Source organism: Peromyscus leucopus, chromosome 14, assembly GCF_004664715.2.
Source record: "Peromyscus leucopus breed LL Stock chromosome 14, UCI_PerLeu_2.1, whole genome shotgun sequence".
NCBI lineage: Eukaryota > Metazoa > Chordata > Mammalia > Rodentia > Cricetidae > Peromyscus > Peromyscus leucopus.
The window spans coordinates 5528364-5544282 of NC_051075.1; the positions used below are offsets into that span (position 1 = coordinate 5528364).

Genomic DNA, 15919 nt, shown 5'->3' on the forward strand with positions numbered 1-15919 from the left:
CACCAATTTAAAAAATGGGGACAGAGTGAAAAGAATTAAAAATGCCACCGCAGGAGCATGCTCTTTGAGAGGCATCCATGGAGAAAGAAGACTCACCTTGATTTTATGCTGACAGGAATATACTACTTCCCTTGGTAGCACATATTAGGATTCCCTTGATTCCTTTTCATACTGTGGAGATGAAGGAGGCTACTGTGAATGTTCCTTGTGGGCAGCACGTACGTGTCAGTAATTCTGTAGCTATCGATCAGAGTCCTCGTTGATCTTAGTTCTGCTTTATAAAATACATAAAGCCTAGTGTCTCAATTTTAAAAACGTCTTTAATATTTTAGATTTTTAAAAAAGAATTTTGCTTATAAGTCTGTACTCCTGATTATTTACACCATATATAAAATATTGAAAAGTTTTAAATGATCATAATTAGCAAAAGTATAAATGGGTAGCTAATAAGTTCTGTACATCACAGATTATCTTTTCTACAAATTAGTTTTTTAAAAATATTTATTGTATGTGTATACACGTGTACCTGGGGGTATGTTCATGCACCACTTGTGTGCAAAGCCCTGGGAAGTGAGTAGAAGACATCAGATCTGGAACAGGAGTTAGAGCTGATTGTGAGCTGCCATGTGGGTCCTGGGAACCTAACCCGGGTCCTCTACAAGAGCAGTAAGTGCTCTTAGCTGCCAAGCCTGCATGCATGTAGGGCAGCACATATGTACCTGGTAGCTGTGGGAACCAGAGAGTGCATCTGAGCTTCTGAAACTGCAGTTATGGCTGGTTTGGGGCTGCCATGCGGGTCCTGGGAGCCACCATGGATCTTCTGGAAGAGTTAGCCAGTGTTCTTACTCACTGAGACGTCCGTCTCTCCAGCCCCCACAAATTAATTTTTAATATTTGTTTTGGTAGGGAGAATAATCAGCAAATTTACTAATAAGGATTCAGTTTTACTTCTTGAAGTCTGATAATTTATGATAATGTGCTAAATCTTAAGAAAATATTTGGTTATATATAAGTAGAGTAGTGTCAGGTAATTTCTCATTGACTTTAAATCTATGTTAGATTTTCAGGAAAGCTGGACATGGGTATTATGTCAGTTCAGAGATGATTTTTCTTCATGTCCAAAGAGAATATAATCCACGAAGTCTCCTCCCGGGCACAGGGATTGAGCAGAAACCCACAGGTTATCAAGCACTGAGCGCTGCACACACCCTGGCCACATCACACACACACATCGTCCGTCATTCCTGTTAGGCCGTCAGGACCTGGGGTGGTCTCCTGCAGACTGACTTCAAGGACTATGCCCTGTAGCAAAGCTCATAAAAGCACTTCTGATTACATTAAATTTGAGCTTGATTAGTACATAAATAGGAAATGTAGGACCAATAATGTGTAAGATTGGATAACTTTCTACTATTCTCCCTTTCAAAGCTATTTCTGGTTTCCATTTTCACATAATTGCATTATTGAGGATGGTTGGACTCATCTTAAGGAAAATTTCCACAAAGAAATGTAGTTAATATTGTTTCTAGATTTCTTTCTGTGGAGATCTTATTTTCTTGTAATTAATAAGAATTCAAACAGGGCAGTCGTGGCACACGCCTTTAATCCCAGCACTCAGGAGGCAAAGTCAGGCAGATCTCTGTGAGTTCGAGGCCAGCCTGGTCTACAGATTGAGATCCAGAACAGGCTCCAAAGCTACACAGAGAAACCCTGTCTCTAAAAACCAAAGGAAAAAAAAAGAATTCGAAGACTAGGGGGTCTAACTCAATAACAGAACACTTGCTTAGCATTCAGGAAACCCAGCACCTCACAAACTGGGCATGGCAGTCAGTGCACATCCATAACCCCAGCACTTGGGCTGTAGAGGCAGGAGGATCGGGAACTCAGAGTCATCCTTATTTAGCACGTTCAAGGCCAGTCTGGGATGCATGGGACCTGTCTCACAATCCAAAAGGAAAGAAGAGGAGGAGGAAGGGAGAAGAGAGAAGGAAGGGGAAGGGAGTGAGGAGAGTTGTAGTTTTCCTGTGGGGTTGTTGAGTTTAGTAATGTTAACTAGAGGACGTTGACTCCTGCGATGCTGTCCTGTGTGTGGTGAACGGTTTGCATGCAGGTGCACTGGTAGCATTTATGAAGTGCTTTTCAGAGACAGTGTGCACTGTGCTCTGGCAGGCATGCCAGCACCCTAGCATGCGCAGAGACAGACCACATTTTAATCGTAGTGTCAGGAGATTTCCCAATACCGCATTTGTTTTATGGCGTCCAGTAGCAGCAACGTGCCTCCTGATTTGAATTGTGCACTACCGTGTGCGATTCCGAGAAGACCCTGGGCGGTCTCGGCCTCAGCTGTGCCGACTGCCTGTCTGTACATGGAGACATCTTTTGTGGGATTTCAGCGTTCGGTGGCATTTCTTCCAGATTGTGATGCTTGTGAATGAGAATCCTCTGCTGGCGGAAGCAGTGGCCCTCGGGAAATGCTACAAGGTGATGGATTTGATCTGTGAGAAGTGCATGAAACAGAGAGACATGAATGAAGTGCTGGCTATGAAAATGCACTACATCAGCTGCATCTTTCAGAAGTGCATTACGTTCCTCAAAGAAGGAGAGAATAAATTGGAGACCCTGATCAAAAGGTACTGCCTCTACTCTGTCATACAAAAATACGCTCAACATGCCTTCTTCTCTGAAGCCTGGTGACTCACGTAAAAAAAACTAACACTTTAGCAGCAGCAGACACTGTAGGAGTCACATTTAGTCTCCCAGAAACAAAGGACAATATTGGACGCAGATAGAGATTTGGTAATTTCGTTGTTGTTATTACTGGTTTACTCTTGAGGAACCTTTCCCAGGGAGTAAGTGACATGCGAAAGACCACACAGCAAGAAAATGGCCCAAGTGATGAGATGAAGTGTATTGTGATGTGGGCTGCTGTACTGGCACTTCCTGTGTCTGTTACCACACTTGGCAGGGCTGAGTGTGACCTTTGCCCTCTGACCGCAGGGAACTAACTCAAGTGCAGCTTTACTGAGAAAAAGGAACTGAGTCACGAGGGTGTGGCTCATTGAGAGTTTTCATTCTTGCCACGGACAGCTGACTAGGTCATAGGTAGCTGGCCAGCATGGGAACAGTGCTCAGCCCTTTGAGGCAGGTGTCACCTTTGCTTGTGACAATCAGATCTTGGAAGCACGGTCAGGTCTGCTATTCAGTCTGAATAACAATCTAGGTTGAGTCCCTCCATGTGAGATTTGAGGAGACACTGACAGTTTTAACCCCAAACTGTTTAAACTGTGTCTTTCAGCTTGTTGAAAGGCAGAGCATCTGATGGCTTCCCGGTGTATCAGGAAAAGATCATCAGAGAGAGCATCAGGAAGTTCCCGTACTGCGAAGCCACGCTCCTCCAGCAGCTGGTGCGAAGCATCGCTCCCGTTGAAATCGTAAGGCTCTTTTCCCTGTGTTCCTGTCCAGTGCGACCCGGCCACCGCACCATGCCGTGAGCCTGAGGACAAGTTCTGACTGTTCTTATTCTTTCAGGAGCATTTTAGGAGCAAGACTGGAAATCAGTTGGCAATATCTCTCTGTATAGGGAAGTAGGTAGTTATAAGAGAAAGATTTTATACCTCTGTGAATGCTGTACTGGTTGCGTACCCGTCTACTGAGATAGAGACACACAGGTGTGCTCTAAGGATTACTAGTAGAGGTTTCCAGAGTAGACGGATGCACAGATTGGTCATCCAGGGTACCAGAGTTCAGGCCACAGACCACAGCGGGATGAGCCAGCACAAGGCTGGCTGTGGTTCCAGACAATCATCTCAGTGTCCCTGATTCTCCTGTGCACCTTTAGTGCCTCTAATTAGGAATGTTCTGTAATTAACAACAGCAACCTGCATATCCCAGCCGTGGGAAGTACATTCTGCTGTTGTCCTAAATCACTTACCGTCTTTTGTCACGCATGGAAGTGCTGTTTCACGAGACACTTCATGCTGTCCTTGTTTTGACTAGTCTTCTGTTCACTTTAGCCATGCTGAGTCACGCTTTCCCAAGCATTTCAACCAAATGCTGTGTTAGCCCTAAACCTGGTGTAGTCCCTGCCACGTGGCTCCCTCTGTCCCTCTGGCAGTTTGGTTCACTTCTCTGTCCCTACTGTGGGCTGTGTTATCATCCTTGGTGTAGAAAACCAAGACAGAAGGGGGTCCCAGGCAGTCCTGGCATGGCGGTTAAACATGGGCAGTCATTGGTTCACACTCTCCTGGGCCTTTCACACAGAAACACTCTTCCTTTTTAACACAGTTGGCTGTTTGCCATTTGGGCTTTTAGAAGATTACGGAGCAAATTGTGAAGGTGAATTGCTGTGGATGACCATAGCAAGCTCCAGCCGACAGTCAAATCAGCAAAGATTTACTTCTTCACATACACTCAAATAACCAATGCTAGCAGACCAGGGCTGCAGGATGGCTCGGGAATGGACTAAGGAATGCCCCACTCGTCTGTCTTTCTGCCCCATACTCCTCACCCATATAGCATATGCATGCTTGTGTGCACAGACTTGCAAGGCATTAGACACTTCCCGCGGGACCCATTCCCATCTCCAGCAGGCAGGAAGAACAAAAGGTCTACCCCTGAGGGAAGATGCTCTCCACGCAATCTGAGTTGCACGTGTGTCCAGTGGACAAAAATTGTGACTTATTTACACACCGCTGCTGCACACTGAATCGCTCTCTGTTGGTGAGAAGTTTGGATACTTATGTCCGAGAAGCAACCAGCACTGCTGAGTGGAGACTGGTCTTGCACCTCCATGAGAGAAATCAGAACAGCAAACCTGGCGACCCCAGTGTTCAGATAAAACCTCGATGCCGCAGAGGGCATAAGCTGGCACCCTGAGTTTAGTCCTTGGATCCAATGGTGGGACGGAGTGCCAGCTCTCCTGAGTTGTCCCTGACTTCCAGTGTATGCCAGGGCAGGCATGTACCAGCACATGCACACGCACACAAATGCACGTACTAAAATGATTCTTTTTTTTAAACGAATCAGCTTTCTGTTTATAGGGCCAGCGAGAAGGCTCAGCAGGTAAAGGCACTTGCCTCCGGGCCTGAAAACTTGATTTTAATCGCAGAGACACACATGGGTAGATAAGGTAAAGTTTGTGTTTTGACTTCTAGGAAACTGGCCCATGTCTGCTATGCATGGAGGTAGTGAGAAGCCGGTTATGTGTGGCCTATGAAGGACAGACTGACTTTCACTGTTTGTCCTCCGACCTCCACATGTGCAGCCTCGGCACACACTCACACAATACAAATAAATTAAAAACAATTTTTTTCTTTTTAGAGTCAGGGCATGTCAACATCTTAGCCCCACAAGAGCGTAATTACATCTTGTAAAGCATAATGTTTAATGTTTTTTTCTGGTGATTTACTTTGTCAGGAAAGGTTAATAATAAAGTCAAGACAGTATTTAATATCATTTAGAAAGATCTCTTTCAAAGATTTTGTCCTTTAAGAATTGTACATTCTAAGCTGGACCTAATGGGCCAGGTCTGTAGTTTTAGCTGCTTGGGATTAGGCCAGGAGAGTTACAAGTTCAAGGCTGGCCTGGGCTGCTGAGTGGATTCACAAGCAAGCTAGGTAGCTTCATAGATCGTATCTCAAAATAAAAAGTGAAAGGAACACAGAGGCTGTAACTCAGTGATGGAGCACCTGCCTGGCATGCACAGAGACTTCGTGTGGTCCCCTGTTCGAGAAGCAAGTTCCCTAAACTACTTTTTGAAAACGTACTGTTGGGCTCCCCAGCTAACTCCGTGTGTGGGTTTTGTGGTGCTGCAGGTCCTTACACCTCTAAAGTTACACTGACTCGTTCCTGTCCTGTGAGGATCTCAGGCTGGCAGCCATGACAGTCACTGCCGCTCCTGCCAGTTCTGATGGCTGGGTCCCCGCTGCACGGGGTTTTTTTATTTAAAAAAAAAAAAAAAAAAAAGATTTTCTTTCCTTTTACATACCAACCCGTTCCCCCTCCCTCCTCTTCTCCCGCTCCCCCTACCTACCCTCATCCCACCCCCATCCCCTCCTCATAGAGAGTAAGGCCTCCCCTGGGTAGTCAACACAGGCTGTTATACCAAGTTGGGGCCAGACCTAGCCCCTCCCTCCTGCATCAAGGCTGAGTAAGGCATCGCACCATAGGGAATGGGGTCTAAAAAGCCAGTTTGTGTACCCAGGGTAGGTCCTGGGCCCATTGCCAGGAGACCCACAAGCATATCAAGCCCACGCAGATTTCACTCTCATTCAGAGGGCCTTGCTGCTGTTTCTAGTCAACACCATGTGCTGATATCTCCGTGCTCTTCCTTGGGGATTTCAGTGGAATTCTCTCCTCTTCACCCTCCTAGGGGTCTGATCCCACTGCATTCTCTGTGCTTTCCCAAGCCATCACAGGACAAGTAGGCTTTGTGGATGCTGAGTTCTGCACCACCTGTGGAGAAAAAGGAGCAAGTAAAAGATGTTCGGTTTGCAAAATGGTAAGAGCGAAATCCTTCCAAATTCATCGATGTGTAGGTAAGATTGCTCCAAGCGGACAACCGAATCTTATCACGTAAGTGTAGTAATTGGGATTAGTTTTACAATAAATTCTAATAAGTGAACATAGCAAATTAATCTTAAACAGTAGCTCAGGAAGAACTTCCTGTGTGCCTCAGTTTCTGTGTTTAGTACCACATAGAAAAAAGAGATGAAAGGATGAAGGAGAGAAAATAGAAAGATCAGAGAACACCGGGACATGGGCTGGTGCGGATGGCAACCCAGACTGGGACATTTCATGTTGGCTTCTCAGTCTTCTATCATCTCCTCTTTTTAAACTAACGCTTTCCTAACTGCCAACAACTGACGATCCGTAAGAACTCCACTTTCTCATTTTCTAGAGTTATCTCTGTAACGTACATATCTGATTATATTCTTCTTATCCAGTGCACGTGTACGTGTCTGGTCCACTCACTAAATCCCGCAGGTAATATTAATTAACCTGTTGATTTCAGGGTTGAAATTCTTCAACTTCTTTTGAGACATTAGCATCTGCCACCGTCATCTGCTTCTCCAGCTTCACCTGCTTAGGTTACTTCCTAAAGCCTGTTTCCTCCCGAGTGAAATAGGGCTGGCTCAGGGTCTGCAAACTACTGCTCATAGGAGAGCCCAGTAAAAGCAATGTCTAAGTCCATGGTCACACTTCACGTCTATGGCAGGCTGCCTTCAGCTGTGGCAGTTCGGCACCTGAACATGTTCCAAGGGCTGTGCTAGAACAGGTCGGCAACCAGAAATGCAAAGGGATTCTTTTGAGTTTTTCAGTTTTGTTTTCTCTTAAGACCATCCTTGAATTCCTGACCCTGCTGCCTCTACCTCCCAAATGCTGGGGTCACAGATTCTTAATACACCAGATACCAAATCTTTTGTGGCCCCTTGGACCAACACATAGCTATATTATATACAATCACATATCATATAATAGTATCTGTTTTTTTTAAGTATGGGAAAACGGCATTTTTATAGAATAGTGCTTGGTTTAATGTTTGTTGGGAAACCATGCTATTGTAAATCTTAAAATGAAAACAAGTTTGTAATTGATTTCAGGTAATATATTGTGATCAGACCTGCCAGAAAACACACTGGTTCGCACATAAGAAGATGTGTAAGAGTCTGAAAGATGTTTATGAGAAGCAGCAGTCTGAAGCCGCCAAACATAAGAGCCAGGAGGAAAAGTGTATGTACACAGCCACTGAGCTTGTGCTGTTCCTTTTCGAGGGAAAGACAGGCTCCGTGACACCAACCCTGTATACAGAGGAACTGTGTCACCTTTAAAACAGGAGAGCCTGGGGGGTACCCAGCTTGGGGACACTGCACAGAACACAGTCAGCTGAGATGTCACTGGCAACCAGACACATACCGTTCTGATGAGAATGCTAACTCCACATTTGACTACCCTGGAGTGGTGGGTGTCCTCGTGGGTCACTCATGGAGGGTTTTAAGGTCATTGATTAGACCTTGAATGTCTCCCGATGGCTACCAGAATACTTTAAAGTTAGAACAGCCTTTACACTTTTAATTACAGTTTGAAATTATGAATGAAATTAAAGTTTATTTGTAAATTTGAGACTAAGTTGTAGATCTGATGTGCACACTCCACTCTGTAAGCGTGAGAGCAATGAGTTACACATTTTCCCATCTTCTCGTAAGTGACTGCTTTTCCTCTGTAACTGTGACTTGCTTCTATGGTGATTCTCATATTCCAGGGGCCTGCCCAGCCCTGGGAATATGTCCAGCTTTCTTGGAAGTGTATATAGCTAGAAAACATTCACTATGTGCAATTAACTGTTCCAAGGCACTTTCATCTCTGCTCACGAAATGTGGCTCTTTTATCATTTGGTGTAATTGAATGGTTTGCACAACGTTATTTTTAAAAAGAAACATTTGTCACTAAGAGACTAGTTGTCCTGTTTTGCCTTCTTTGCTGTGGATCAAACTTTTTTTTAAGTTTTTTTTAAAGTTTTTCAAGGTGTAACCTTGGCTGTCCTGGAACTCGATATATAGACCAGGCTGGCCCCGAACTCACAGAGATCCTCCTGCCTCTACCTCCTGAGTGCTGGGATTAAAGGCATGCACTACTCCCCAGCACACCAACCATTTTTAATCTTGTGTTGAAGACAGAAAATGGGTAGGCTTTTATCAATAAAAGTTAACTAAATACAGGCAATTACTGCCACAAGAACATCAAGTTAGTTAAGTGCAGATTTTGTCAACCCCAAACAACTCTGGTGTAGAGTTCTGGTCTTAGAACCCCTGCTCTCGTCACTGTGTGAAGCTTGGAGCAAGCACCCAACCCCTCTTCTCAGTGATTGGCACAATAGTGACGGTTACAATAAAAGTAATAGTCTGCCCTGTGTAGAGACTGATGAGTAGAGTAACATTGCCACACTGTCTGGCACATGATAGCAACAAATGCATTTTTCTTTTTTATATTAGCTGGAAAGCTCGATGTCAATTCTAACCACGTTAATGAAGATCAACCAGAGGCTGAAGTGGGCATCTCCCAAGAAAATTCCACTCCTGACGATGCTGCGGAGGGAGGGAGAGAACCTGGAGACGAGGCCGGAGCAGCCCGGGCACAGGATGCTCCTACGGGGCCCCAGCTGTCCGAGGAGTAGGAGCTGTCTGTCAACGGTGGCCAGCACGGGCCGCCTTCACCCCGCACATAGCTGCAGAACTCACGTGACTGTCTCCATCTGCTGTGACACCGCATGGCCCCGCAGCACGGGTGCACATCCGTGGAGTAGAGGCTTTCAAGCAAAGCTACCTCCTACGCCTGATTTCCTCTTCAGCTCTGTTCTATAGTCGAACAGGCATTTCTGTGGAAAATATTTTCTTTCAAAATACACACAAAGAACATGTCCATTCCCTGTCTGGCCCCCCAGTGATTGTACACAAAGGAAAATAAATCCCCTTAAAGAAGAAATCTGGGTTCTAGGGAAGAAAGCAAGCACAGGGAAGATGTGAAAGAGAAATCGCGGGCACAGAAATAGGCCGTCATAAAGAGCAAAGCTCCCCAGTGAGTAAAGGGCATCTGAATCGTTTTTATTGTCCTGAAGTTGGACGTACGAAGCTGTAATGAGGAACACTCTGTATTCAAAGAGCTTTTCCATAAGTCAGCCTGGTGTAGCTTAAATAGAAATTATCCAGAGCACTTTGAGCCCTGGGTTTCTTGCAGCAATCTTCTCTGTAGGATTTGAACATTTAGAAAGGCTGGATCAAACACTGGGTAGTCACTGTACCCGTGCTTCCTGTAAAACCACCTCATGCACCGTACTCTATCTGAAAAGCCAACTTTTATCTTCCTACCAACTTCTCATGAGCCTCATCCTACCCAGGTACTGTGACTTAGAGCTGTCGTTTTAAGAATGTCCCGTTCTGTATTTTAGCGTATGTGGCATGTAAGCAAAGCTGGAGTGCCGTGTCTTACAGAGGCGCTGTCTTTCGGTTTCCTGTTGGCTTTAAAATAAATCTACCTACATACATGGTTCATCTCGTTTCATATTTGTGTCAAGGGGCGGAATATTAGCAAACGTAACAAATATGAAGACTAGTAAATATGGAGGAATGGAGTTAAGGTTCTATAATGTGTAAAATGACTGGCCCTTCCCTCACTCAGCAGGTCGGGTTTCTGCGTCCTGTTGATTCTAATCTTCCTTCCTGCCATCTTTCTTCCTGCCCTAGCCCAGTTGTCCCCCATTTGCTACGATCATTGTTCAGTGACGACTTCGTGTGAGTGAATTCAGTGTTAAAAAGTTAACTATCCTGTTTAGACTTCTCCGTTGTAACAAGCTTCCCTTGCACAGTGAAGGCATCCATCAACCCGCCTTGTCTACGCAGTGATAAACACTTCAGGTTGTGAACGAGCCATCCAGGCCCCTCTGTGGGGTCCAGCACTCCCTGCATTTTAATGATTTCGAATGGTGCTCATGCCATCGTCCTTGTCCCTTCCACACTGAGCTCCAGCTGCACACTGTGCTAGGCTCTGGCAGCCTGCCTAAGAACCCTGGGGTCCATGCACTGACACTTGGTGTGTCCTCTGGGTATTCTTCCTTGCTTCATGTGCCCCAGAAGTAAGGGACAAAGTGGCCTGCGGCATGGAAGCACCCAGAGTACCCACCCCCAGCCCCAGAAGTCCCAAGAAAACCCTGCAGCCTTTCAGCCCACTGTGTTGCAAACTCAAGCTAGCAACATCAGCTCAGATCTGAGTTTGCAGCCAGCTACACGCTTAGAACGCGTCTGCTTCCCACAATGGCATGAGCACTTGTATGGTATTCTCTCCATAGGTACGTCTCTATAGCTGCTGTTTCTCAGGTAACCCTAAGACATCAGGCAGTCTTGGCCAGTTTGACCTTATAAATGACCCCATACCAAGTGGCTTAAGTCACAAATACTTATTTCTAAGAGTTTTGGAATCTGGAAGTCCAAAATCAGGGTGCTGGTTTTGATCGGACTCTATAAAATTCTTCATGCTTGGGAAGAACATGCTGCTCTCCCATTTTTGTGGAGGCGGAGGTCAAAGTGCTCTGTGGGGGACCGACTCCACCCCTGAGGGCTTTACTTTCATGACCTGATTTCTCAAAACACCCCAGACTCCAAACACCTTCACCTGGAATTTCAGTCAATGAAATCCAAATATGAATTCTGGAAAGTGGGGATATATACCCACTATAGTCCCTAAGAGGCACCCCTGAACTGGGGCTGAGAGTAACCACACATGGAGTAAGTCTCAGCCCTTGAGACTCTGTGAGGTCATATTATTAGTTTACCCAAGAGCAGACTAAAGCCTAGGGAAGCGAGTATCCTTAGGCTAGGCCCATCTCATCACATGGTCCAGCTTTAGCCACAACTGTCCTTTATACCAGGGATTTTTATTTATATACAAGGGATTTTGGATAAAAGTTTTCACTTGAGTCAGCCTTAGTGGGTATCCATTGTTTAAAACAAAAAGCATAATTAAAATTCTCTCTTTTTAATGATATGTTCCATTTTAGCAGAATTTTATCTAGTTTATGGGTCATAACTTTTATTCTGTGTTTAAATTAGTGATCTTTAAAGAAGTTCTTTCTAGTCACAGCAAGTTAGCCCTTCTTTAGTAAAGTTCTTAAAGCCCAGTAGAGAAGAATGTGCTTTGCAAAAATACTTTTTCTTTTATTGAAAATAGATTTTCAAAAAAATATATATTCTGATTACGATTTCCCCTCCCTCATCTCCTAGTTTCTATCACCTCCTCTCCCATTTGGATCTCCCTCTTTCTGTTTCTCCTTAGAAAACAAACAGGCTTCTAAGGGATAATAATAAAATAAAATATAGTAAGATAAAACAAAAACATATGCATTGGAATAGGACAAACAAAAGGAAAAGAGCTCAAGGAGAGGCATGAACAGATACAGTTCAGGAATCCCATAAAAACAAAACCAGAAGCCATAATATATATGCCAAGAACTGTAGGGGGAGAGAAAGTGAAAAATAAAAAAGGATAAAAGTTAAAAAAAGAAAATGCCTTGACATGACATTATGAAATAAGAAACCTCCAAAGACACTGCTGAATTCATTTTCTGTTGACCATCTACTGCTGGGCATGTGGTCTACCCTTCAGAGTGGTTTGTTTCCCCAGTGAGACTCTCCTGGAGTCAAAGTTTTATTTTCATATGTAAATGGTTATCAGTTGGAGATAGCTTCTGGGCTAGGGATGGGGGCATGTGTCCACTTCTCCTTTCAGATCTAGGAACCCATCGGGTGCAGACCAGTGCAGGTCCTGTGCAAGCTGCCTCAGTCTCATTGAGTTGTTGGCCAAATGGGAACACACAAACCACTCAGGCTATTGCCGAGGCTATTGGCTCTCCACCAGCTGACAGCAAGGTCCTGTTGCTGAAGACACATCCATACAACCCATTGAACATGGAGAGGGTGAGATGGTGCCTACCTATAGTCTTCATCCATATTGGCTTAGTATTCTTGGTATCAGAAAGTACTCTGCATGCTACCAAAGGAGAAACACAAACAACAGCCCAGGTACAAATGCTTTGACCTACAGTGATGTCCTGCCTGCAAGATATGCCAGGGCAATGGTGGTACAAATTCGTGTGAGTACCCAACTAATATCTGATTTGACTTAAGGCCCACTCCAGGAGACAGAACCCGTACCCAGCACTGTTTGGGTGACTAAGAACCTGAGACTAGATAGCCCACGGACCTAGGGTAAAACCAAATACTACTGTTCTACTAAAGGAATTTAGTAATAAAATGACTCCTAATGACATTCTGTAGTCATCAGAAAGCTTGTAGCTGGCATTTTTGTTGAGCCACCAACCAGCTCCCAAATAAAGATACAGAGACTTATTATTAGTTATGAATGCTCAACCTTAGCTTAGACTTTTTTTTAGCTGTTTTTTGTTTTTAACTTAAATTGACTCATTTCTATTCATCTCTGGGCTGTCCTGAGGCTCAGCTCTGTACTGTTCACCCTGCTTTGTTGCTTCCCCGTCTGGCGGGCTGGCCCCTATCTGGTTGCCCCCATCTAGCTGGCTGGCTCCCCTTTTCTCTCTGCCCGCCAGCCCTGCCTATCCCTCCTCTGCCTAGCTATTGACCATTCAGCTTTTTGTTAGACCAATCAGGTGCTTTAGGCAGACAAGGTGAAACAGCAACATATCTTTACATAGTTAAACAAATGCAGCATAAACAAATGCAACAGATCTTTACATAGTTAAACAAATATTCTATTTCACAACAGAAGCTTCCTCCTGCAGCAGATGGGAACAAATACAGAGACCCACAGGGAGACAATATGCAGAGAGTGAGAGACCTTGCAACACTCAGCCCTAAATGGGATTCCTCCATCAAATCCCTCCCCTCAGGACTCAGGGAACTCTGCAGAAGAGGAGGCAGAAAGAGTATAAGAGTCAGAGAGAATGGAGAACAGTAAGGAAACAAGGCCTTCTAAACACTCACAGGACCAATGCATACATGGAAAAAATTATTTCTTTATTTAAGTGAGGCATGCTTCACTTTGTCATCTAACACAAAGAATAAGTAAACATGACTGTTCTCCTGGCTGGTCACCCCAGCCTCTAGGCCTCAGGCCCAGGAGCACAACCTGTGCCCCCCACCCCCGCCCATCACAGGCCCAGTTGCAGGCCAGCAGGCAAGGCTCCTGTGGGCAGGCCTGACCACCACCACCCCATGGGACCCTGCAATCTACAAGTCCCACTCTGTCCCCCAAACCCACCCATCCCCCGAGACACCAGAAGCTCCCTGAGACACAAGCACGGCCAGTGTCAACTGGACCAAGAGTGGCTCCCTGAGACACAGACACTGTTTGCACTGATTGGAGGAAGAGATGGGTAGATGCAGGGCAAGAATACATTCAACAACATAAAGAGCAATGTGGCACCACCAGAACCTAGTGGTTCTACATCAGCAAGACTTGAACATCCCAACATTGAAGAAGCAGAAGAAAACAAACTTAAAAATGATTTTATGAAGATGATAGAGGCATTTCAAGAGGAAATCAAAAACTCCCTTAAAGAAATCAAGGAAAAGACAAATAAAAAATTAGAAGAAATCAACAAATCTCTAATAAAGAAAAAGCAATCAAACAGGTGAAGGAAACAGTTCAAGACTTGAAAATTGGAATAGAAGCAATAAAGAAGACACAAACTGAGAGAACGCTGGAAATGGAAAATCTGAGTAAATGAACAGGAGTGACAGATGCAAGCATAACCAACAGAATGCAAGAGATGGAAAAGAGAATCTCAGAAAATAGATTCATCGGTCAAAGAAAACATTAAAGCCAAAAGAAACCATAACATAAAACAACCAGAAAATCTGGGACACCATGAAAAGACCAAACCTAAGAATAATAGGAATAGAAGAAGGAGAAGAATACCAGCTCAAAGGCATAGAAATATATTCAACAAAGTCATAGAATAAACTTTCCCAACCTAAAGAAGGAAATGCCTATGGAAGATATAAGATTATAGAATACCAAATAGACTGGAGCACCCCCCCCCCGTCCCCTCACCACATAATAATCAAACCACTAAACATACAGAAGAAAGAATATTAAGAGCTGCAAAGGAAAAAGGCCAAGTAACATCAGAATTACACTCAATTTCTCAATGGAGACTCTGAAAACCAGAAGGTCTGGACAGATATATGCAGACACTAAGAGACCATGGATGCCAGCCCAGACTATTATACCCAGCAAAACTCTCAATCACCATAGACAGAGTAAACAAGACAGTCCATGACAAAAGCAGATTTAAACAATACCTATCCACAAATCTAGCCCTACAGTAAACACTAGAAGGAAAAATCTAACCTAAGGAATTTAGATGCACCCACAAAAACACAGGCAATAGATAATCCCACACCAACAAATCCCAAAGAAGGAAAACACACACACTACCACCAAAAAAATAACAGAAATTAACAATCACTGATCATTAATATCCCTTAATATCAGTGGACTCAATTTGCCTATAAAAAAGACACAGGCTAGCAGAATGGATACAAAAACAGGATCCATCCTTCTGCTGCATACAAGAAACAAACTTCAACTTCAAAGACAGACACTACCTCAGAGTAAATGGTTGGGAAAAGACTTTCTAATCAAATGGACTAAAGAAGCAAGCTGGTGTAGCTATTCTAATATCTAACAAAATAGACTTCAAACTAAAGTCAATCAAAAGAGATCAAAAAGGCATTACATATTCATCACAGAAAAACTCCATCAAGATAAAGTCTCAATTCTGAACATTTATGCCCCAAATACAAGGTCATCCACATATGTTAAAAAAAAATAAAAATAAAAACAGTACTGAAGCTTAAATCACACATCAAACCCCATGCACTAATAGTGGGAGATTTCAACACCCCACTCTCACCAAAGGACAGGTCTGACAGAAAGAAACTTAACAGAGAAATAAGGAAACTAGTAGATGTTATGACTCAAATGGACTTAATAGACATCTACAGAAATTCTACCCAAACACAAAAGAATATACCTTCTTCTCACCACCCCATCGAACCTTCTCTAAAATTAATCACATACTTGGTCACTAAACAAATCTCAATAGGTTCAAAAAAATTGGAATAACCTCTTGTATTATATCAGGCCACCATGCCTAAAAGTTAAAATTCAACAACACAAATTACAGAAAGCCTACAAACTCATGGAAAACTGAATAATGTTCAACTGAATCACCACTGGGTCAAGGAAGAAATAAGAAAGAAATTAAAGACTTCCTAGAATTCAATGAAAATGAATGTACAACATACCTAAACTTATGAGACACTATGAAAGTAGTACTAAGAGGAAAGTTCATGGCTCTAAATGCCCACAGAAAGAAGTTGGAGAAATT

The 15919-nt window shown here is 43.8% G+C and overlaps 1 protein-coding gene across 2 annotated transcripts in view; it reads left to right on the forward strand.

Annotated features, from left to right (window-relative positions):
• Positions 1-10046, forward strand: part of Ankmy2 (ankyrin repeat and MYND domain containing 2) — a 42326-nt gene extending 32280 nt beyond the window's left edge. The window contains exons 6-10 of one of the 2 annotated variants that reach the window (XM_028878420.2): positions 2416-2630; positions 3296-3431; positions 6371-6499; positions 7602-7731; positions 8991-10046. In XM_028878420.2, coding sequence (XP_028734253.1) covers positions 2416-2630; positions 3296-3431; positions 6371-6499; positions 7602-7731; positions 8991-9172 — 792 coding nt within the window. In that variant the 3' untranslated portion in view covers positions 9173-10046. Of the gene's footprint in view, positions 1-2415; positions 2631-3295; positions 3432-6370; positions 7277-7601; positions 7732-8990 lie in introns of those variants that run through there. The other variant, XR_005092727.1, reaches the window with a different exon arrangement.
• The last annotated feature ends 5873 nt before the right edge of the window (positions 10047-15919 follow it).